This window comes from Pseudorasbora parva, chromosome 18, assembly GCF_024679245.1.
Source record: "Pseudorasbora parva isolate DD20220531a chromosome 18, ASM2467924v1, whole genome shotgun sequence".
Taxonomy (NCBI): domain Eukaryota; kingdom Metazoa; phylum Chordata; class Actinopteri; order Cypriniformes; family Gobionidae; genus Pseudorasbora; species Pseudorasbora parva.
The window spans coordinates 24,256,791-24,282,872 of NC_090189.1; the positions used below are offsets into that span (position 1 = coordinate 24,256,791).

At 41.8% G+C, this 26,082-nt stretch overlaps 1 protein-coding gene across 1 annotated transcript in view; it reads left to right on the forward strand.

Annotated features, from left to right (window-relative positions):
- LOC137047031 (complement factor B-like) overlaps positions 1–26,082 on the forward strand; it is a 45,114-nt gene that overhangs the window by 14,694 nt on the left and 4,338 nt on the right. The window contains exons 7-16 of the mRNA XM_067424562.1: positions 12,510–12,660; positions 15,465–15,599; positions 21,612–21,704; positions 21,874–22,008; positions 22,221–22,318; positions 24,618–24,744; positions 24,850–24,988; positions 25,076–25,155; positions 25,317–25,429; positions 25,869–25,998. Coding sequence (XP_067280663.1) covers positions 12,510–12,660; positions 15,465–15,599; positions 21,612–21,704; positions 21,874–22,008; positions 22,221–22,318; positions 24,618–24,744; positions 24,850–24,988; positions 25,076–25,155; positions 25,317–25,429; positions 25,869–25,998 — 1,201 coding nt within the window. The remainder of the gene's footprint in view (positions 1–12,509; positions 12,661–15,464; positions 15,600–21,611; positions 21,705–21,873; positions 22,009–22,220; positions 22,319–24,617; positions 24,745–24,849; positions 24,989–25,075; positions 25,156–25,316; positions 25,430–25,868; positions 25,999–26,082) is intronic.

Consider the following 26,082-nt stretch of genomic DNA (forward strand, 5'->3'; position numbering starts at 1 on the left):
TTAGGTGCACTATGCAACTTTTCGTCCACTGGAGGGCGCCAATTCTAAACGGCTCGCGAGTAGTGGGACTTTTATTATGACGGGACGGGACACAGTCGCCGGGCGCACGCATTTCCGCTTTTTCTGCTCAGGTAAAAACAGCTATTTTTATCATATCAGATACATTCAAGGGGCCAAGGGCTTCGGCCACCCGTCCACTCTCTTCCCTGAACTGAAATGAAGTAGTGGGCTGTACTTTCCACACGATTGACATCAGGTTCAAGTACGCCAGGTTGGCTGGTGGTTATGTTGCCCGCATACCGCCTCCCATGGCCGAGACTGGTATTACGATACCTGTCGGGCCGGGGCTAGTAATGCTACTGCTAATTAAGGTTGATATCTCTGCAGCACTATAACTTGACATTTTTTTAATGACATCATCGCCCTTATTTCTTCTCATTCTTTTGATGCGTGTAGGTCATTTTTTGGATATTTTTACCTCAATTTTTACAGATGGCACCTTTAAGCCGTTTATGACCGTACACAGATAAAAGAAAATGGGTTACCGCGTTTACATGACCATGTTCATGGTCGGCTTATTAGGCATAATCGGCTTAAGAATGTGCACGTAACCGTGCCGATTCACTGCAAAGTCTTATTAGTTGTATATACTGCATTTCTGAGCAGTCTCCCTTGTTTCTTGTCTCTTGGTCTTAAATTATTGCCTGTTCTGTGGATTACCATTTTGCCTGTCTCTCCTGCCTTGTTTGCCTGTTTGGACTGCCTGTGTTTTGACCTTGCTCTACTTTTGACTACGATTGTGGATTACTCTTTCAATAAAGCTGTGGTTGAATCCTCAATCTTTAAGTCTCATAGCAGTTAGGTTACACTAACATAGACAGTTGTCCATATGAATTGGGCGGTTTAGTCCCAATTTTTTGAAGAGACAATCGCTTTATATGATAAACAGACTGAATTTAGGCTTTTATTCACATATAAAAATAGACTGGGTAAACCCAGCCCAGGGGCATAGCCATCTTTTCAGAAGTGAGGGGGACAGAAATGTCGTAATACCATTTTTTTTTTTTTTTGGACCAATATAATGTATCGCATCTCTTGCTTTTAATTGGGCAAGATATCAAACACACTGCTGAAAAATAACCAATAATTAATATCTATAATATTATTCTCCTATTCTCCTTTTTTTTGTGCCAATTTTATGATTGGTTTATATACTACAAACATTCTGCATTAAGACTCCATAGATTTTATGCAATGTAAAAAAATATATATATATATTCTGATGTAACTCATCTGTTCTCTGTGTGAATATATAGTAAAATGTAATTTATTCCTGTGATCAAAGCTGAATTTATCATCATTACTCCAGTCTTCAGTGATCCTTCACTAATCATTCCCATATGAGGATCTGATGATCAACACACATTTAGGATTATTATCAGTTGTGCTGCTCATGGTGATGCTTAATTTTCTAAACATTTGTGGTAAAATTAAAAAAGAGAAATTAAAACTTTTATTGATCAGACATGCATTAAATTGATCACAAGTGATATTTTTAATATTACAAATTAGATAATTTATTTAATAAAATCAAATAAATGCTGTCCATTGAACTTTCTATTCACTAAAGAATCCTGAGAAATAACATGTGGGCTATCATGGTTTCCACAACATTTTGGGAACTGTTTTCAACACAGATAATAATCATAAATGTTTCTTGATTATGAAATCCTCATCTGAGAATGATTAGTGAAGGATCATAGGACACTGAAGACTAGAGTAATGATGATAAATTCAGCTTTGATCACAGGAATAAATTACTATATATTCACATAGGGAAAAAAGCGGTTTTAATTTGTAATAATGTTCAAAATATTACTGTTTTAACTTTTTTCGATTACATAAATGCAGCCGTGGTGAGCAGAATACTAAACATTAAAAAAGCTGCATTATTCATATGATACTTTATTGTCAATAAATAGCCTACATTGAGATGACTTAAAAAACACATAAAGCATATATTGTCGCACTCGTCTGATTGTCGTCGTCACGTTTCATCATCATAACGATTGTTTTCCTTCAGCTGCAGCTCCAGCGTGACTGGGTATTACGAATCCACTTTTGGACTTTCTGCGAGAGCGCCCTCCTCATATTAAGATTCGGAAAAAATTGCAAGGTCATGCATAGATATTTTTTTGTCTCTGAATTGAAATCTTGATGTATTCACATTGGTTTCTATGTAAATACACTTGCCCCTGACCTCAAGAAGCGCGCTATCAACCGAGTTTAGAGAAGGCTGTCGTAGCGTCCCTGTTAACTTGTCCGCCCCCGCACAGGGTAACACCGGTTCGAATCCCGCTCGGAGCGGGTCGACTAGGATCGGTGAGACCCAGTAAAAGTGCGGGGGACGAAAATACATTTTATTAAAAGTGAGGGGGACACGTCCCCCGCGTCCCCCGCGTAATCTACGCCCATGACCCAGCCTGATCTGCCGGCGATTTGATTTCGCCCTGCAGCCCAGTCTGTAAACCTGACCTGTACATTAATTTCTACTGCTTCTGTTACACTTTTGCGGGAACCAATCACAGATTGGCTTATTCTACTGGCACGCTATTGGCTCGTTTAACACGATGACGGATAGAGAAGTGATGGGTCATTGCTTTTTTATAGTCATGATTTTTGCCTCTTGTGGTCTCATTGGTTGAAGGACTATTTAATTGCATAAAGAGTCATTTAAATTATGCTGGTTTATCACGCCTCTTGTGGAGTAGAAATCCATAGCAAACTCCCCAGACCAATGTTCTATCTTAAATTCGACGAGGCTGTCGAACGGCGGTCTTTTGAATCAGCTTTGACTTCAACTCTGGAAGACTTGGAGTTAAGCTTTTCTCTGAGAAAAGAACAAAGAATGGCACTGAAGTCATTAATAAAAAGGGAAGATGTGTTGTGAGTTTTGCTGACCGGATACGGCGAAAGTTTAATCATCAACTAGCTCTGCTTCACCTTCGTTGCTCTGGTTGGTGTAGTGCTATCCTATTGCGTGCAGAGGGAGTTTTAAAGACAACCGTTTATCCCACCCCTCGGATTGAGCCCTGTCAATGGTGAGTTTCCAGACCAAACATCTTGATGTGGGTCTGGCTTGTCAGGCTAATAAAGTCTAATAAAGTCTCTTCAGAAAATGTTGACTAAACCACTCATATGGATTTGTTTTATTATCTCTTTATGAACTTTTTGAAGCATCAAAGTGGTAGTTATGTATCTGTCTATGCCATAGACTGTAAAAAAATATGGATGTTGTGTCCATGACATCACCCATAGGATTCTGGAGAATAGTTCTGAAGCGAAAAGTAGGGTTGAGCTGGCCATTGCCATCCAAGCAGCACACCATCGTGCGTCACTCTCGTATAACTGACAATGGGCAAAGAGGCAGGACGTGGCTGGAGCCAGGTGACGCGATGACTAACAGAAAGCAGACAAATGGATATCCACCTGTCACTCAAAGTGGCCACGCCCTTAATTATGCCGAACTTTAAGGCTTTATATAATGTTGACGAATGTGTTATAAAAAAAATCATCCCCTCACAGTTGTCATGAAGGGCAAAATTAGCTTTTTCTGCTGTAAAGTTGGGCATTTTAACATGGGGTTCAATGGAGAGCCACTTCCGTATTGGCTTCAAGAGAAACTGGGTGAGGTTGCCGCTTGGTCTATGCACATAAAGCTCTCAGATTTCATAAAAAATATCTTAATTTGTGTTCCAAAGATGAACACAGTTTTATGAGAAGGTGCAGCTATATTTGGGAATAGTTCGAATATTCGTTTTTTTTTTTTTTTAAGAGGGAATATTCGAACGTCATCTTTGAGCAATTTTGACAGCCCTATTCCTAACTGATGACGAGGACTTGAAAGAGCAGTCATCAAGTTTTAGACAGTATTCTAGGTTACTACTTGTGGAGTTTTTTTGGTCCAATGATTAGAATCTACTTTTTCAGAATTAAGTAGTAGGAAATTAGTAGTCATAAAGTCTTTACTGCTGTGCTCTTTGGAAAAGTCGGAAGTTGAAGCTTTACTTCTTGTAAATTTAGCCACTGTATCAAATAAATACCTAGGGTTGTGTTTGTTTTCTTCAAAGAGAGTTGGAAAAATAAACGGCTCTATCTGTTTTTAAGGCCTTTCTGTATGCATTCATGCTCTCGTTCCATGAAATGCAAAAAAAACCTCTAATTTTGTTTTCTTCCAGGTGCGCTCCGTTTTCTGGCTGCTCTCTTGAGGGCCTGAGTATGCTTGTTGTACCACGGCATTAGACAATTTTCTTTAATCTTCTTTAAGTGCAGAGGAGCAGCTGTGTCTGGAAAATAGTTAGAAAAGCTCCAATTTGCTAGCAAACCACCCTGCTTCACAGGCATATTACAAACTTCAGTGGAGAGCAAGGTGTCTCACGTCCTCAAAACCGAAATACAGAGCCTTAAAAGAGGGCTTAGAGGTGGTACCCCCAGTGTGAGTCAGGCTTTTACAGCTGCTACTTCCCCCTTTCCCAAAAAGGACAGTGGTCTTAAACCCATCCTAGACCTCAGACGTCTGAACAAGGTCCTTATTAAATGGCCTTTCAGAATTTTAACACTGAAACAAATTATCGCCCAAATTATCGCCCAAATTATCGTTCTGCCCGATGGATTGGTTCTTCTCAGTGGATCTGAAAGATGCATACTTTTTTTAAGTTATCCCCGTCACAGGCAGTTCTTGACATTCGCCTTCGACGGGATGATTTACCAGTACGCAGTCCTACCATTCGGTCTATCCCTGGCCCCTGCACTTTTCACAAATTTCACAAATCTGTGCTTCTCAGCCATCTAGAATGCCTGGGACTCAGAATAAACACAACCAAATGTCTGTTGCTTCTCAGGCAGAGAATCTCTTTCCTAGGAGCAATTTTTAGACTCAACCCAGACAAGGGCGTGGCTGTCGAACTAAGTACTGGCTGAAACCCAGGGTTCCTCCCCAAGCTTGGCACTCAGGCCAACTTTTGATAAAAGTGGGCCACAGCTGTGTCAAAGCCCTGGCCCCTTGGTTAAAACCCCACCTCAACGAGCAGGGGGGAACATGGGGACTGTCTCAAGACGAATGGTGGTCACCATGGACACCTCCAACATGGGTTGAGGCGCTCTCTGTGAGGACAAATAGACCTTTGGCTCGTGGTTGAGTGCGGAGTCGCGGTTACACATAAACTAGCCCTCAAGTGGTTCTAGCCCTCAAGACCTTCCTACCTTGTATTTCGGGTCATCATGTCTTGGTGCATACAGACAACACGGCAGTGGTTTCTATGGTGCCCTCTTGGGACCTCTCTCTGATCCTACGAGCACTTACAGAGCCTCTATTTGAGCTTTTACAGACAGCCGAAATTAAAGCCACTCATGTTTAAGACTGCCTTGCTGTTCCTGCACTAATGTCAGTTAAATGTGTGGGTGACATAAAAGTGCTCTCCATGAATGCTTCTTGTCTGGAGTTTTGCCCAGGAGACACTAAAGTCATCCTTAAACCAAGACACGGGCATGTGCCCAAAATGGTTACCCTCTACCACGGGCATGTGCCCATATCCCTCCCCTCCCCACCCCCCGCCAAGACAAGGCGCACTCCACCAGAGGCATTGCCTCTTACTGTACATCGTCCAGTGGAGTTTCTATCCATGATATCTGTAGAGTGTCAGGTTGGACTACTCACGGTCTACATTTACCAGATTGTACAACATGGAGGTCAAGCAGAAATCCTTGGTGAATAAATAAGAGGTTAGATGGCATCTATGAGCCCACTTCTCGCTAAGCGACATTCGGAGCCTTGTGTCCTAATGCTCCAGTGTTAATTCTATTCCTCTAGTGTATATAGCTGGCCTATATGAGCCCAGTTTGCAAGGGGATATATCAAGTGTCATAAGATATGTGTCATATCTCTGGTCTGGGGAGCCCTTCATTCCAGTGCTCCAGCATGAGGGAGTAAATATTGTTACGCTATCAAAAGTGCGGCAGGATTTTATAGGTTCCCCTGGCGTCTTCGACGCAGTGCGATTGACCGCCCAAAAGGGAAAGGGCTCGGTTACGTATGTAAGCTTGGGTCCCTGAGATAACGGAATGAGTACCGCCTAAGACTGCCGTGCTATGTTGCTAACGTCTTGTGATTGTCGCTTAATTCTATAAACCTGAATATATGGCAATGCGAGCGTCTTTTATAGGCAGGTGCCCTGCCCATATTGCCGTGTTCTGTGCTCAGCTTCGCAGACCCAGCATTGATAGGTTTGCACAGTTACGCCGCTCTGCCATTGGGTCATGCAGTTCCCACTGACCAGCCAATAGCATGCAAGAGCCCTCTTCGCTGCTATGAGTGTACAGTAGCACTGCATGGTTTCATAAGCTTTCAGTAAAATCGGGGAGCAGGAGTTAACCCCTGGCATCTTCAACGTAGTACTCGTTTCCTCATCTCAGGGAATTGAGATTACATACGTAACTGAGTACATTGTTTGTTGGTTTTTAACATAAAACTTGGTGAATTGCTTTAACTGTTTAGTGCCAGTACTTTTTGGACATTTCTAGCACAATTTAATGATACTGTGATCATTTTGGTCACTATAATCATGAAATTGAATATTCATACTGTTTGATCTCTAGATATGATCCACTATAAAATCAACTACAGTTATGCGTTTTTAGAGGATAATATACACAGTACTATTTTTTATGAAGAACTCCAATTCTACCCAAAAGACTAGAATAGCGAGAATAACATTTGAATAAGATTAAATTACAGTAGTGTAAAATGAGTATCATAGACGAAATGATACAGTTCTTTGGCGTAGGCCCCGTCCATAGTCCGATTGCGGAGGGTACTGATGCTTGCAGTTGGAAGATTCTTTGATTGAAGTACCTGCAAATATTTGCAAAGAAAATAGCTTATATGGTAACACTTTATAATAACGTTCAGTTGTAAGTCATTTATAAGTGGTTAGTTAATGATAAACTAATCATTTACAAAACATTCATAAATGATTATCAAGTGATATGCTAACATGTTATGTTTTGTAAATTCTGTTACAAGTCATTTACAAGTGATTAGTAAATAATTAACTAATGATTTAATGAGTGATTTGTTTATTATTTTACATATATTTAGTAGATTCAGTTATAAGTAATTTACAAGTTATTAGATAATGATAAACTAATAATTTACAAATCATGATTATACATTCATAAATGATTACTATGCTAACGATTTACAAATCTTTCATAAGTTAGGCCTTTTAAAAAAATAGCATTTCATAAAATAATCAAACAGATCCTTAGTAAATGGTTAAGTTACTAGTTAATATATTAATCACTGAAATGTCAAAATACCATTATCTCAATAAATTGTTAATCATGAACAAATGATGATCAAACCATTAGTAAATGATGAGTAGCCTTTATAATGTATTGATGCATTACATCCCAATGCATCAGATCAAGACGCATTTAATTCTTTGCATTTGTAAAAGTAGACATGATTTTATAATAGGCTTTTATTGCAAAAACTGACCAAAAACAGTATAAAAGTATTAGCTCATGTTGCATTCCAAGTTTTCTGAAGTCATACGATATCTTTATGTGAAGAACAGAGCTGATCTTAATGTTTTAATCATTGAAATGATAATCCCTTTGTAAATGCATATTTCTTATATTTATAATTCAAATAATACTCCTGACTCTTTAGCATGATGCAATCGGTCACATGACACATGAGAGCCAATGGCATTTTACAATCAAAGATGACGTAATGACGCAATTGGTCACGAGACACACGACAGCCAATGCTGTCAAAGCTGATGTGACGTTTCTTCCCGGAGGCAAATTTTGAAATGTGTTAATCATTAATCATCGGCCGGTGGATGAACTCGACGATGCTGATCACTTCTGCGGATTTACTTCACACAAACCAATCCAGGCCTTGGGACACTTGGAATATTTGTACTTTTTGAATAAATTGTTCCTGCAGTCGTATCTGCCTGTTTATATATATATATATATATATAACACAAAAGGGTAGGTTTAGGGAAGGGATTGGTTATGTGACAAATAGGAATTAAATGCTTTCAGTAATTAGATGAATTACCTATTTACACATTTCTATTGCAGCAGGTGTGGAATAGCAGAATTTAATTTTCACATTTAACGTTATATTTGTTGTAGCAATCAATGGACGCATTTGTAACGAGTGGGAAATATCTACAAATGATGTGTAAAACATACACAACTGATGAATAGTCTACACTTTAGATTAGTGGACGCTAAAAGCGGTGTAAATGCCTTGTATACGTGTACAGATCATTTGTAACGGGTAAGAAAGATCTACGAATGATGTGTAAAACATTTACAAGTGATGAATAGTCTACACTTTAGATTAGGGGACGCAGAAAGCGTTGTAAATGCTTTGTATACGTGTAGAGATCATTGGTAACGGGTGATAAAGATTTGTAAATGATTTATTCATGCGTTTACAACATCATCTCCAGCAAGTGATGAACTCAGTCACTATAATCCAGTAGCGGTGGCTTTGGGAATGGCCTCAAAGGGCAGCGAAGCATTCTGGGAATTGTAGTCTTTCATCCCCATGAGACAAAAATACATTTTCTGTCTTTTCTAAGTCTAGAAAGCACCAAATTCAAACCCCTCACAGAATACAAGTCTGCAACATTGAGTGAAAGGATCTAACTTAACACTGCAATCCCCTGACTTTAAGTCATTCTAAAATGTTTATTAGTTTGACAACTAGTAATTTATCATTCTTTAAAATATAAATGCATTTATAAATGCTGTTTAAACAGACCAGGTTAAAAATTTAATGATGCATAAATAAGTTATATATTCATTATCTACTAATGGTTTGATCATCATTTGTTCATGATTAACAATTGTTTATTGATATAATGGTACACTGACATTTCAGTGATTAATAATATATTAACTAGTAACCTAATAACCATTTACTAAGGATCTGTTTGATTATTTTATGATATGCAATTTTTTATGGACTGGTAAATGGACTGCATTTATATAGCGCTTTTTTAACAGACCCTATGGCCATCCAAAGTGCTTTACATTTTTGCCTCACATTCACCCATTCATACACCGACGGCGATGTCAGCCATGTAAGGCACCATCCAGCTCGTCGGGAGCAGCTGGGGTTGGGTGTCTTGCTTACCACTACATAACTTTAAAGATAACTTACCACAGATTTGCAAATTGTTAGCATATTATACTTAATCATTAATGAATGTATAATCATGATTTGTAAATGGCTAGTTTATCATTATCTAATAACTTGTAAATAATTTATAACTGGATCTACAAAATATACAAAAAAGTAACAATTTAGTAACATTTAGGAAATGCATTGTCATGTTTTGGTAATCATTAGTTCATCATTAACTAATCAATTGTAAATTACTTATAACTGAATCTTCTAAATATATGTAAAATTATGAACAAATCACTCATTAATCATTTATGAATGTATAGCCATGTTTCATAAATCATTAGTTAATCATTTACTAATCACTTGTAAATGACTTGTAACATAACTAATTCATTCATAAAATGTTAGCATATCACTTGATAATCATTTATGAATGCTTTGTAAATTATTAATTCAACATTAATAACCACTAATAAATGACTTACAACTGAACGTTATTATGAAGTGTTACCATTGATGTAAAATCAATAAACAGAAGTTTTAGAATGAATACGTTTTAGAACAGAATTAATACGCTACTGCCTAAAGTATTTGAAGGAAGCCATGATAAGCAGGTGTATGAGAAAGCTGCGTGCTGTAAAGATGGCCATGTTAGGCCGTGTATACTGCCTCGACAGGCTGGGTTACTGAAAGCCAAGTAGGCTGTATGAGCTGGCACGTTAGGCCATGTACACTGCCTCGATATGCAGTCTATGCACACTGTACTGTCCATGTCCAGAAAGCTAATTAAAACATAATCAAAGTAGTCCATATGTGACATCATTTGGTTGATTAGAATCGCTTGAAGCATCAAAAAAACGAAACAAAAACTAATAACAAAAACTATGATTTTATTCAGCATCAGTCTTCTCTTCCGCGTTTGTTTTCAAACCTATTGACAGAAAAGAGTGAGTGAGGGGGAGATGTGAGGGAGGATTTTTCAGCTGTGACTTTTTACTGCGCATAGTCGAAGTACACTCAGAAGTGCTATTCCGCCATACATTAGTTCTCCTAGTTCTCCACGTTTTATTTTATGTCATTATATTTGAACGTTCAACTATTCGTGTAACTGCATTTAAATAGGGTAAACGTGGAGGTGTTTGGTCGCTTCTCACTTGATCTCTGTTTGGTACCATAGTGAATGAACTGGGCTTAGTGGGCTAAGCTAAATGCTATCAGATCGTCATCGCGCATCAGAGAGATAAGGTACACGCACTCAGACGAGAGAGGTTTGTATCAACTCGTTATAGTTAAGGGAATAACATAGTTTAATATGAAAAAGTGGTGAAGTATCCCTTTAAGTGTCTCATCATCTCTAAGGGAGCGATAACTTCCCAAGGTGATGTTATATTGTGCTCTGTTAATATGTGGTGCAACTACAAAATATCAAAACGACGGTGGGGGCGGTGTCAAGCCTATTCGCAGCAAGCCTATTACCCGTTATTATCAATCTAAATGAATCTACTGCAAAATATAAGAGGTTGTTACTGGAATGTAACAGACCAGAGTGTTTGTATCAATAGAGCAGTATATTCTTAGAGCATAAGCCCTGCCCGTGTAAGACGTGCCGCTTCTCGAGATTTCTGCCTTTATTAGAGAAAATAAATATGTTCAGCCCCCTCCCTCCGAAGTTGATTTACTAACGATGCTTCGAAGCTCAAAAAATTGTATTTAGACCAGCCCTACCGTCCCTTCTCTTGAATGACCATTGTGGCCATGGCTTGAACAGGAATCTCTGAAGACGCAGAGAGAGATCCGTAATGACATAGATCTCTTCCCAATGTGTCTGACCTGGCATGGTCGACACCTCGTCCTGCAGCTCCGGTAAGTGGTCAGTATAGAGATTGCGTTCAGAGTCCAGAGAGAGTGGCTGTTTTATAAGTGCATCCAGTGCTTTGGGTGGCAATGTTGGATTTGCAGTTGCTGTGCGCTTTGGCTCCATTGGGGGCATTCGGAGATGGCCTTCCTTTTCCATCCCCTCCAAATCGTCTTCCTCGTCCGTGCTGAGCACACTGGGCAGAGGGACGCACGCATCAAGCGTCAAGGTGGGCAGCTCTACAAGAATGGTTTCCTGCTGAGTGGCAGCTGGAATGGGGCTAGGAGACATGCATCGAAGGCTCTTTTTATAGTGAAGTGTGCACAGTTTTCACAGAAACCGGGGTTCTTAAACGACAATTGGCCATGTTTCAGCTCAAGACAAGTCGACCTGGTGTCCCACATGAACAAAGTCTCTTTCACGCACAGAATCTTTTTCACTAGCCAGGATAGTCCACTGTGGTGTGGCAGGCAGCGGGGCGAGGGACCGCGAGAGCGGGCCGGTGATTAACGTTCATGAGTGCCAGCTGCGTGGCACACCGGTCTCGTCTCGCGGCCATGTGACGGGAGCATATATAAGGAGGAGCAAGAGCTGCGGAAAACGAGACCGGTGTGCCACGCAGCTGGCACTAGTGAACGTTAATCACCGGCCCGCTCTCGCGGTCCCTCGCCCCGCTGCTTGCCACACCACATCCACATTGCTGCAGCCATTGTTGTATCAAACAATCCTTGTGATCAGCTGGGATACAAATTGAAGGAGCCAGACAAAAAACGGCGTAGTGACCAGTAGTTTGTTCTTTGTTAAAGGTTTTTACAAAATTGTAGGCTTCTGGTGTGAAGCGAGAAGAGGTTTTTGAATGAAATAATGACGTTGTGGAATGAGGCGTGAGGGATTTATACTGAGGACTCTCAGATACTCTCTTTTCATTTAACTATACCACAATGTAGAAATAAAAGATTCGGTGATGCTGCTTTTAGCCGTTGTGATTCTCGCCTCTGGAATAACCTTCCAGAGGAGGTAAGATGTATTGAAAATATTGTAAAATAACTGTAAAATGTTTTATTTATTTTATATTTTAGTCCTTATAAATTTTATTCGTGTATTTGAAAGGGTCTATTTGTATTTTATTTTTATACTTACTATTTTATTTAATATATCTTTCTTGCCTGTAAAGCACTTTGAACTGCATTGTTTTTTTTAGGAAAAGTGCTAGAGTACTTTTCCCAAAAAAAAAACAATGCAGTTCAAAGTGCGTTGGCTTGCTTGCTTGCTAAAATCATGTCTAAAACTAAATTCGATCCTACTAAAAATCCTGTTTCACATTATAGTAGCAAAATACACCTGTTGTTTCATATGGACTTAAACTTAAACAATTTTTTTTTGACTGGATAACTGAGAGATGTTGCTTAAAACTGAATTCTTAATGCTCTTTCTCAAAAGATTAGTGACTACCAGGTCTCTCCAAACTATGAGATCCTGATGTTTGCTTCGGAGGTTCAGCTGTTAATCTCTATGAGGGACTTTAAAACTAATGGAGGTGCAAGAAACCTAGAACAGGTTTTTGAAAAACCGGACAAATCTAAAGATGAAGGTACGTATGGCTCTGAGTCTTATTGTGTACATTCAGATTGATACAGTCAGATTTAGAGAGGATTATTACAGAAAATGTGCCATGCCAAAATAGAAGCCTACATTTTATGGTGGATAAATTTAAAGCCCCTCTGAAATCAAAATGTAAATTTTTTGCTTTTAGTATATGAATAGGTTATAGCCTTAAGGTTATGAATATGCTAGTGTGTTCTAAAACAATGACAAAATTCTAATTTAAGAGATATAAGCAATGAAATTTACAGTCTTTCACTTCTTCTAAAATGGATCATAATTTTTATGTCATTACTGCAGACTTCAGCTTCTGATCAACAATCAAACGCTCTTCAGAATTTGAAGCATCTCACTCCCTAAATAGACACTGAAGCTGCTTCTGAAATCGGTCACTTGTTCACACATTTACAATTTTCCACATATTGAATGCCACATAGTGCACTATAAAGGGGATGGGGAACGATTCAGAGAGTGTAAATATGCTTTCAGTTGTGGCAGGGTCTAGTTTCTCTCTCTCTCACATGCATGAATGCACGCACACGCACACGTACACGTACACGTACACACACAGAGTCTGCTCAGTGCTCCGCGGTCCAAAGAAGGGAGAGCGTATCGCCACAAAACTCCTCAAAACATATCGGACCCATTTGAATTCTGCACAGAATGCATTATTTCAAAGCAACATGAAGGAGATTATGATGAGAAACGAATAGATATTATGAGGAAACTGCAGCTACTGAGCTGAAGTGCTGTAATCTGGGGTAGCGAATTCCAGTAGTCAAATGTGATATGGGGGGGTGGGGGTGGGTATGGTGGTGGTGGTGGTGGTGGTGGTGGTTTAGTCAGGCGCGAGGGCGTGAGCAGCAGCAGGAGGAACATCACTGCCAGTCGAGAGAGAGAGACAGAGAGAGACGGAGTTGGGGAAAGATTGTTGAGGAACTGTTATTGTACCGGGTTGTTGAGAACACAAGTTTATTTTGTTTGTATCTGAGAACTCTGAATAAACACGAGTGAACTTTGCAACGTTGTTTCTCTCACAAAATACTTTCACCACAGCTAACAGCAAACACGACATTGACATGAATACAGTAAGAGCTTATGTTGAGCATAATTACTAGAGCAGCGTCATTCAAACGGCAGTTTGGGCAAGTGTGCACTGAGATATACATGTGATTGACCGATTCGAACATTATAAAGAGTTCTTTGATCGCTCTCTGTAGTTTAATCATTTAAATAACAGATTTGTTTAATGCTATACCAACAAAAACAATGTTAAGTTAATCGTTTTAATCACTGGCTTGATTCACTGATGCATCAAGACGGCCAGCGGCAGGACTGACAGTCCTAAACGATTTAGAAAGAAAGTCTTTGTGAACTTGAATGATTACCTACACATCAGAACTCAATGATCCCAGATAAGGCATCAATGAACACTGTTACTCACTATTTGTGGTGGTGCCGTCGAAACCAGATAATAAAGCCTGTGCTGACTGTGCATCGACATTGCGAGGAAGGGGAGGAAACCTTTCCTGGTATGACGTCATAACAGGAGAATTCAAGATCAACTCTCTGAGCTCTCAGTTTCTCAAAGGCAGAGAAAGACAGCCAGAACTCAGTTTTACACCGATCAAAATTTCTAGCCTCTTGGGGACAATATTCAGGCTATGGGACCTTTAAAAAAAGGGGAAGAGCTGCCTGACATGTCCCGCCCTGTCTTCCTGTTTCAGGTGAAATTACGTTAACTCTTTAAATAATACTGCACGTTTCAAGGCTCTTTATTGGGCCTTGAGAAAAGAAACAGAAGACTTTAAGGAACAAGGATGTTGCCAATAACCGGATAGATTTCAGCAAAACAGTGCTTCTGAAATATACTTGTAGTTGTGTAGATCAGGGGATGCAGAAAGGGTTGTAAATGCCTTGTATACACATACAGATCATTTGTAACAGGTGATAAAGCTTGTCTTTCATCCATGAGACAAAAATACTTTTTCTGTCTTTTCTCAGTCTAGATGCACCAAATTCAAAAATATTTTCACATTTCTACTACTTTAATGATCCAGTTTAAATAAAGAATCATCTCTCCAGCGCTGAAGAACCCCTTTAATTAATTTACATTTAACCAGCTTAATATGGAGAGGCACTGTAGACCTTATTTATGACCTACACTGTTACATGACGTGAGAACAGTTAGTTATCTCTCTTTCTCACACACACACACACACACACACACACAAACACACACACACACACAAACACACACACAAACACACACACACACACGCACACGCACACATGTTGGTCTATGTGGTTTACAGGGACTCTCCATAGGCGTAATGGTTTTTATACTGTACAAACCGTATTTTCTATCCCCTTACACTGCCCCTGCCCCTAAACCTACCCATCACAGGAAACATTCTGCATTTTTACTTTCTCAAAAAAACATAATTTAGTATGTTTTTAAGGCCATTTGAATTATGAGGACATTTGATATGTCCTCATAAACCACATTTATAGTGTAATACCAGTGTAATACCCATGTAGTTATACAAATTTGTGTCCTCATAAACCACATAAACAGGCTCACACGCACACACACACACACACACACACACACACACACACACACACACACACACACACACACACACACACACACACACACACACACACACACACACACACACACACACTGCCACTGTCCCTAACAGTATTTATAATATATATACTTTTTTTTCTATTCATGTTCCAATTTAAATTAATTTTAATAATATTTGTCTATGGTGTTTGTAACAGATAAATTGGGTGATAAAACAGGTACCAATATCGCCAAAGTCTATTCAACCATTTATGCCAGCATGTCAGGGGAGAAAACCGCCGATCCAGAGGGCTTCCTTGAGACCCAACATGTCATCATTGTGTTCACTGATGGTATTTACATACATAATTTCCATTCATAATTAGCTTTTACTATTCAAACTATTATACTATTCTAACTACACACATATGCATGCAATTATGCATGTTTATACTGTAATTGTACAAAATGTACCTTGAAAACAATTTTTATCCCAATGAGGAAAAAAACTGCACATAAATCACACTAAATCATGTTTTTAAAAAAAATATTATTCAATGAAAAATATATTCTTTGTTGCCCTTTAGTCGGTCACGTTCGACGTACGAATTGGATCACTTCTGGGAGCCCCTATCAGCTTCGAGATATAGAAAACAGGCCAATGAACATTTGCGTGCGTCCTTTGCATATCCCAAACCCCATCCCCCTAACCCCCCCCACCCCCACCCCCTGTTCGGTTCGGTGGGCGTGTTCGTTTTCTGGTGAAAGCAGAAATAGGCTGCACACAAACCCTGTTATTCTGCCGCGGTCGATCCCTGGGTGCTTCAGCACTAAAAGAGCAAATTTTCCTCACAAAAGAGCTACATGGACGTGCCGTCCTTTTCAGGATGTCTTTCCAATTGTGCATTTCTGGATGCGGTTATTACCTTTCTTCCCAGAGGTGCATGAGGAGCTGACTAGATAGTGTAATGCACCGTTTAGCGCCTGTGGGCGACCTAGTGGTTCCTCCCCCCTCACTACACTTGATGACGGGCAGGCCAGGGGGTATGAGGGCCTGCAGGTGCACCAAGCACAGGCGCTCATGGACATGCACGAGGGTAGTCCAGTCCCAGAGCTCCTCCGGGAGCTCCGGACGGCGACGGACCTCGTCCCTACGGGTGACGAAAACCACCGCCCGTGCTATTGGCCAGGCGATGTCCACCTTGGTGGTCCAGGAGCGGCATCTCTGGCTCAACAAGACCGATAAGACTCGGTTCCTGGACTCCCCTATTTCGTCGGCTGGGTTGTTCGGCGACGCGGTAGAGAGCTTTGCCCAGCAGTTCTCGGCCGCCCAGAAGCAGACGGAGGCCATCCGGCACTCCGTGTGTGTAGCCAGCGTTGAAGCAGTCTCATATGGAGCACCCTGAGTGGCGTGACCGCTGCTACCGATGCCATATGCCCCAGGAGCCTCTGAAATTGTTGTCCTGCGTTTGAACTAATTCAAGCAGTTCAACACCAACTGGACGCGCTCCTCGGTGAGGCGCGCTGTCAGGGCAACTGAATCCAGCTCCACACCGAGAAAAGAAAACCTCTGCATCGGGCAGAGATTGCTCTTTTCCCAGTTGACCCGAAACCCCCACTGGCTGAGGTGCTCGAGCACCATGAGCCCGAAGGGTGAGACCTCGTACTGATATCCTCGTCCGTTGAACACAGAACGTAGAGATGGTCTGTGTCATGGGAGAACGGAGACATGAACGTACGCGTCCTTCAGGTCGATCGCTGCAAACCAATCTTGGGGACGGATGCACCCGAGGATGCGTTTCTGCGTTAACATTCTGAACGGCAGCCTGTGAAGGGACCAGTTCGAGAACCGCAGATCCAAGATCTGCCGTAAACCGCTGCCTTTCTTGGGTACAACGAAGTACGGGCTGTGAAAGCCAGACTTCGTATCGGCTGGAGGGACCGGCTCGATCGCGTCCTTCGCCAGTAGGACTGCGATCTCTGCCTGAAGCACCGGGGCGTGCTTCTTCAACACGAAGGTGAAGTGATTCGGTTGCCTTGACAGTGCGCCTCACCGAGGAGCGCGTCCAGTCGGTGTTGAACTGCTTGAATTCGTTAAAACGCAGGGCGACAGTCCCACTCAAACAATTTCAGAGGCTCCTGGGGCATATGGCATCCATAGTGGCGGTCACGCCACTCGGGGTGCTCCATATGAGACCGCTTCAATGCTGGCTACACGGCTGAGTCCCGAGGTGGGCGTGGCACAGCGGATCCCAAACGGTGCCGCCAAACCTTTAGCCCGTGGTCGGACCCTGTGTTTCTACGGACGGGGGTGCCCCTAGAACAGGTATCCAGGTATGCGATTATCAGTGTTGTGCAAGTTACTTCCAAACTGTAATATATTATAGATTACTTACTACTGCTATTTAAAAGTAATTCATTACACTACAATATTACTGTCTCAGAATTGTAATGCGTTACATTACTCCTGTATTACTTTTGAGTTACTTTCACTAAAATAACTTCAGAAGTAGCTCTTAACATTCTCAAATGTAGGCAGAGAGCATTTTACATCCAGTAGAAGGCGATATAATGAACCATAATGACATGGGCTATCCAGGCTAACAATAGAGAATTGGCAAAAAAGTGAATGCTCAAGACAATGCAAGAAATCATGACGATCCAACTCTGTTATAAGTATTATTTTAGAGGTAAAGTGATTATCTGGCAATATCTGGGAATAGCTTAGGTCTGTTCATAGACACAACAGAACTGTGTAAACTCTAAGTTATGACAATATGCACATTTGTTATTTTCTTATTGTTGCGACATAGTTGCGAGATAGCCTAGTTATTTCGGTTTTAGACAAAGGTTGTATTTGACTGCATTTGCATTTGACTAGCCTATACGTTCTTGTCCTTATCTCTGATAAACTAAGCAATACGCACGCATCCATCTCGCGAATGTACAGTAGGGATGAGACGGTGGGGACATTTTCCCACCGGTTAATCAAAGTGTGATGACATCACCGGTGTCTGGGCTTTTAAATCACTAGTCTATTTAACCGAAAGGAACATGCGCACCGCCGCTTGGGCATTAATACCGGGAGCGGATGCAAAGCGAGTGCTTTCAAAGAATTCCTATAAAAGTTAAGCTTCCATATGAACTGAAAACGCGCCAGTGCGCGCGCACCGTGAATGACAGCTCGTTAGTAAACGCGCGTTACGGGGGGGTAACGCACGCGTTACTGGAAATGTACCGAGTAAAATATTACTGAAAATTGATTAGTAATGCCTTACACTACTGCGTTACAGCAAAAAGTAATAAGTTACTGCAATGTATTACTTTTGTAATGCGTTACTCCCAACACTGGCGATTATCTCCACGGATGCCTCATCCACTGCCACGTACAACGGGCTTGCGGTTTGCGGTCTGCGGACGAGGCCTCAACTGCAATGGCACATCAACAGCCTAGAGTTGTTATGGACTGCATTTATATAGCGCTTTTATCCAAAGCGCTTTACATTTTTGCCTCACATTCACCCATTCATACACCGACGGCGATGTCAGCCATGTAAGGCGCCATCCAGCTCGTCGGGAGCAGCTGGGGTTAGGTGTCTTGCTCATGGACACTTCGACACTTGGTCAAGTGGAACCGGGGATCGAACCACCAACCTTCTGGTTTATAGCCAACCTACATGAACCACTGAGCCACTGCCGCCCTGTTAGCAGTTTGTCTTACCCTGAGCCACGTCAAGACGCCGCTTCAGGGCAAGCACGTTCTGGTCCGTACGGACAGCACTGCGGTTGTAGCGTACATCTACAAACAGGGTGGTCTACACTCCCGTTGCATGTCACAACTCGCCGGCCACCTCCTATTATGGAGTCTGAAGTATCTGAGGTCACTTCGTGCCACTCACATTCCGGGCCGACTCAATCGTGCGGCCGACGAGCCCTCACGGCAGTCAGTGCTCCTGGGAGAGTGGAGACTCCATCCCCAGGTGGTCCAGCTGATTTGGGATCGCTTCGGGGCTGCACAGGTAGACTGCACTGTTTGCCGTCCCGTACACGGCCCATTGCCAGTTGTTTTATTCCCTGACCGAGGGGACCCTCAGCACGGATGCGCTGGCACACTGATGGCCCAGGGGCCTACGCAAATATGCGTTTCCCCCATTGAGCCTTCTTCAAGGTCAGGGAGGACGAGGAGCAGGTCCTGTTGGTGGCGCTATACTGGCCCAACAGGACATGGTTCTCGGAACTAGTGCTCCTTGCGACAGCACCTCCTTGGCCCATTCCTCTGAGGAAGGACCGCCTGACTCAGAGACGGAGCACCCTCTGGCACCCGCATCCAGACCTCTGGAAACTACATGTCTGGTCCCTGGACGTGACGCGGAAGTTCTAGGTGGCCTGCCACGGACCATGGTAGACACCATCACTTGTCACTTGAGAAGGCTGTCTCGCTCCACCCTCAACGTGTATGTGGCCGCAATCGCTGCCCATCACGAACTAGTAGAAGGTAAGTCTTTGGGGAAGCACAACCTGATCGTCAGATTTCTGAGGGGTGCGAGGAGATTAAATCCGCCTCGCCCTCTTGGGACCTGTCTCTGGTGCTCAGTGCACTTCAGAGACCTCCCTTTGAGCCTTTGCAGTCAGTGGAGTTAAAAATTCTGTCTCTAAATACAGTACTCCTGACTGCATTGGCCTCTATCAAGAGAATAGGGGACCTGCAGGCATTTTCGGTCGACAAATCGTGCCTGGAATTTCAGGCCGGACTACTCTCGCGTAATCCTGAGACCCCGGCCTGGATAGGTGCCTAAGGTTCCCACCACTCCCTTCCGGGACCAGGTGGTGAGCCTGCAAGCATTGCCTTCGGAGGAGGCAGACCCAGCCCTGGCTTATCTCTGTCCTGTCCGAGCACTTCGGACTTATGTGGACAGAACTCAAAGCTTTAGGACCTCAGAGCAGCTCTTTGTCTGTTACGGAGGACAGCAGAAGGGAAAGGCTGTCTCTAAGCAGAGGTTGGCCCACTGGATAGTGGATGCCATTGTCTTGGCGTATGAATCCCAAGACGTGCCCTGTCTGCTCGGGATTAGGGCCCACTCCACCAGGGGTGTAGCCTCTTCCTGGGCGCTGGTTTGTGGCGCCTCGCTGACAGATATTTGTAGAGCTGCGGGCTGGGCGACACCCAACACGTTCGCTAGATTTCATAGCCTATGTGTAGAACCTGGTATCTTCCCGTGTACTCACTTCTCATAGTCGGTAGCACCGAAGTGGCCGTTCTATTGTCGGCTTGCTGCTCCACTCCCTTCCTCATGGAACGGATATGTGTGCTTATATGCTCTAGTCGAGTTCCCCAGTATGGCGAACCCTGTCGAGTCCTCCGCAACCCGCGGCAGTCAGATGTGGCGGAGCGTCGGACGCCAGGTCTAACACTCGTATGCATTGTGGAACTTGTGTTAGGCTGGGTTCCATATGTAGTGACCCCCACGGCGGTCCCATGTGTGTATTCTCCGTGGTACGGCTCCCTACGGCGAGTCTGTGTCTTTCCCTTGGCAGAGCCCGCTCCGCCGTCTAAGTGCGGTGACTGTCCGCCGCCCAACAGGGCCGGGGCCACCCCTGGGACTCCCGTATGTAGCACTGCCTGCGGCCGGACTAGTCCATACGTGTAATTTCCACATGGTATCCCCTTTCGGGGTAGTGTGGCTTCCGCAGCGGCCTCCAGGGGCACGCTTTCCCAGCGTTATCCAATAGTCCACTGTTTGGGTCTTGTGGGATGGCAGTGTGACTCTCCCTGCAGGAAATTCCCCGCCCGTTGAGACGGGGTCCGAGGGACTCCGGCAGGGCGCTGGAAGTGGTAGTAACTGTGGCGTTTTCCATAGGGATCCCAATTCGTCAGTCTAGTCCGATGTACGTCGAACGTGACCGACTGAAAGGGAACGTCTCGGTTACATGTGTAACCCTCGTTCCCTGAAGGAGGGAACGGAGACGTACGTCCCGTCGCCACATTTGCTGTACCATTACTGCAGTTCGAGCCACGGGTTCGGCTCCTCAGTGAAAAACAACAGTCCGTGGCGATCACTTCAGCTTTATACCCACGCAGTGGGGCGGGGTGCGATATGCAAAGCACGCACGCCAATGTTCATTGGCCCGTTTTCTATATCTCGAAGCTGATAGGGGCTCCTAGAAGTGATCCCAATTCGTCGGTCTAGTCCGACGTACGTCTCTGTTCCCTTCTTCAGGGAACGAGGGTTACACATGTAACCGAGACATTTTCTATGATGGTTCTTTTTTTATGATGGTTTAGGGTTTATGTCCATGGAATGATTTAATTAGAGATCTACTTTGAAGCAAATATTCACTGTAATTTATCTAATTTTACTTCATAGCTCATGCAAACATGGGGGGGAATCCCATACCTAAAGCGGAGAAGATAAAGCATTTTGTCACACAAAATGATCCGAAGCGAGAAAAGAAACTTGGTAAAAAAAATTTTTTTATTAATCATAATTATGAAATGAAATATTTAGGCCTAATAGTATTTTTAAAAAATGTCTTTCATTTAAAATAGTATCAACAGCAAAAACTGCAGATTTTGATTTAGAATAATTTTTGATGTCATATTGATATGAATGTGTCCTCTTTTTCCAGATCTTTATTTATTTGGGATTGGAGATGTAAATAAAGAATACGTTAATGGCTTGGTATCACAGAGGGACCAAGAACAACATTTCTTTCATCTTCTAAACTTGGACGCGGTGCAGACGATGTTTGACAGCATGATTGGTACTGTAACTATTATGAATAGATTTAATATGGATATACAGTTTTAGATATAATATTTCTAGATATATCCTGCTTCTGTTCATTTCAAATATGGTAGTTTTACAGGTTTTACTCCATTGAAGAAAAAAAAATCTATTTGTGTGTGTGTGTGAGAGAGAGAGAGGAAAATTGATCAGTTTGAATTGTTCTTATGTACCCACTTCCTCACACAGATGAGAGCACCAGTGTAGGATTATGTGGGATTCATCAGAAGTATGACAACAATAATAAACGACGTGAATATCCCTGGTTGGCACAGATTAATGTTGATGTAAGCATAACCTTTTTACTTTTTATCATTCATATATATATATATATATATATATATATATATATATATATATATATATATATATATATATATATATATATATATATATATATATATATATGTATATGTATATGTATATGTATATGTATGTATATGTGTGTGTATAATTGTTCTGAACTCCACTGTCTAGGGTAGAAGGAACAGATTATAAAATAATAATCATAATAATAAATAAAATATGCTGAACACATTAAACTTCTTCAGAGTACCCGTCTTCCGTCCCAGCACTGATTTAACACCAGAACAATAAGTCAAGCAAAATGATTTAATTAAGGAACATAGGAAAAACAGTGACAAAGAACAAAGATAATATTTTGGAGCTTTTCTTCAGGAGAGGGCAAATGCCAACATAACAAACAAAACGGCTCGGGTTATGTATGTAACCCTTGTTCCCTGAGAGGGAATGAGCACTGCGTCGGAACGACGAATTTGGGGATGCTCCCTAAGCATCAGCGAATCTGAAGTCTGAATAGACACTAGTCCAATCCGATTGGCCTGCGTGATGACGTCATTGTGACAACATACCCGGAAGTATAAAAGGGGAGCCAGCGCATAATGACGGATGCATGCAAGTAAAACTAGTCCGGAGTTTTAAATCATCCATCAATGACTTGTTTGGTGACAGTGTGCTGCATTACACACTGTATTACATAAATGGGATTTAAATGATAAATACACTCAACTGAGGCTAATTCGACACCCTCCTCAAACAAATATATAATGCTGCACAAAATAACCTTAAAAAGACTTTGAAATGCCAAAACCTCACTTACCTGAAGATATGCGTGACCGAAAACTCATGAAAGCAGATGAGAAAATGGTGCCGTATCAGTCAGATTCATTCCACTAATGAGATGCAACCACCTGAGGTGTGAAACCTCTGATGTCAGCTGTGCTTGATTTCAGGTGTCCTGTGTTTTTCCATATATAATCCAAAGGTTTACCACAAGTCAGCCTTTCTCACTTTGTGCCATAGCTCAAACACATATGGCCCTTATGTGTACATTGTTATCTGGGCCATATACCTCAAAATGAGTTGTGAAAAAAGAGAACATTTCCTGCCGATTTATAAGTTATGGCAAAACAAATATGGTCACATTCTGGCCCATATCTGTTCAGCCATGCCATATCTGGGCCATATGTGCCAGATAATACCCACATGTGGCCCAAACATGCTTGCTATCTGGGAAGGTCCTCGGAACTGTCAGAGGAGGATTGGGAAAGTGCTGCAGCAGTCCCAAAATCCTCTGACAAGTCCCGCTGTGAACCCCATGCTCTGCGACGCCGAGCCGCCTCAGCGACCGCGGGTCCAGAACCATGGGGCTCACGATGCTGGCCGGCCTCATCGAACACGGCCAGCCGAGAGAGGAGCAGTCTGAGTGTCAGCCGCTCACAATGCTCGCAGGCAGCTCCCTCGAGAGCCGCCCGGGCATGCTGAACACCCAGACACTGCACACACAGCAGGTGTGTATCCGAGCCCGAAATGTAGCCGGGACACGGATGCACACACTGCCTTAACTCTCTTTCCATATTTAATATACTTTCACACACTTTTTCACTTTCACAACTGGACAGACAACAGTAAATAGACAAACAATCACAGAGAGCGCTATGCTGAAGAGCAATCACGCAGGCCAATCGGATTGGACTAGTGTTTATTCAGACTTCAGATTCGCTGATGCTTAGGGAGCATCCCCAAATTCGTCGTTCAAACGCAGTGGGAAGTTCCCTCAATAAGGGAACTAAACGTGACTTGCCCCGCACTCAGGGGTTAAAAGAAAAAGAATAATTTTACAATCGAGACATCTCCTTATCACTAATCTCAAACACTAGTGAGATATATCTTACATTGTATACAAAAAAACAATGGAGAAACGGAGGTCGCATCTGCAACAGGAGACAGAGATTTTCCGCAAGAGAGATGGAGGTGAAACCTCCCGCCTCGTCCATACTGCAGAACTGGTCGACTTTTATAGTAGAGCACATGGTTGCAAGAGCGAATCAGCAACGGGAGCACTCGGGGCAGGGGCGCTAAATAACAACAGGTGTAGTTACTCATCCTAGGACAGCAGAGAAAAATATAGAAAGACACAACAGGCATACACATCTATACAAGAATACATACAGTGACATAACAATAATACTTAAAAAAAAAACACAAGACTAAATTGACATGCATGTTATGGCTAAACAGATGACGCATGACAATTAACATCTATCTTCTCTGCTCTTCATGTAGCGTCCTTCACTAGGTTCAAACTGCATGGGGTCTTTAGTCACCTCAAGTTACATCTTGACAGCAGCTCACTGCTTCAAAAAGGAAGACACACCTAATAGGATAACAGTTATTCTGGAAAAAGACCTGGGTAATGTTGTGTCCTCAACTGATACACTGTATTATCAGAACAATTAATGAAGAAAAATGTGTTTCAGCATACATTTTATCAATAACGTTTACTTACCCTTTGCAGTTGTAAAAGTAAAACGATTCATACTTCATCCTGACTATGACATCAAAGCAAAAAAGCATATGGGAATAAATGAATCTTATGAATTTGATGCAGCTCTTATACAGCTGGACAAGCCTGTTAAAATGAGTTTTAATCTACGGTGAGGAGTATGTAATGTGATGTTACTTTATTAAGAATTAAAAAAAAGCTGAATTAATTAAAGATCATCATGTGTATCTCTTTACAGACCAATCTGCATCCCCTGCACCAAAGAAACCAATGGAGCTCTGAGACTTTCAGACAGTGAAGGGACGTGCAGAAAACATGGTAAAGTACCAGATAAGATATCTGCCAGACAAGCTGCATGCATATTAGAACATATCAAAAAGTTTGAAAGATTAATTAAATGTAGATATATTAAACATGTGACACAATGAAATATACTAAACACAAAATATCATACATTTTTGTCCATGCACTTGTTACAGAGGAATTACTATTTGGCAATGAACTTGTGGAAGCTGCTTTTACGTCTAAAATGGATTCCAGATCTAATGCTCCACAAAAAATAAAAAAGATCACAATCAAGCGTGGAAAATCTGTAAGGATTTTATTTGATCTTATTTCGAATCTGATGGTAGTTTGAAATTAAAAATTAGTTTATCTTAATAAAATCTTCAGTGCATTGAGTCATACATATTTTTTTAAGATCGTATAAGATTGTAGTCATATTAGAGAGAGGCTATGCATTTTAAATGTATGTTGTGTATTTTCTAAAAGCAGATTTTGCCAATGTTTACAATTACACAAGAATATGAACAAAATAAAAGCAACAATTTTAATTTAGATTGTATAGCCTTTAAAAGCCACAAAGTTCATATTCTGCACAATCATTTGCTAGTACTTGAATTTCAATTAGCCATTTAACATTAATTACGTGAAATATGCAACAGAAAACTTATTTGAGTCTCGTATTGATATAAAAAATATATTTCATCCACAACAATCTAAGAACACTTCTTGGTGTACTTGTTCTTTAGCGGGATGCCTGTGTTGAAGATGCAAAAAAAGCACAAGGAATCAAAGTGACAAATGCAAAGGACGTAGTTACAGACAATTTTCTGTGCAGTGGTGGCACTGAACCACAAGTAGATGATATTTCCTGCAAAGGTATGTTTGATATTTGCCATTGTTACAGCAGCTTATATTCGACTCTAATCTACCATTCAGGTCATAATGATTGTTGATAACATT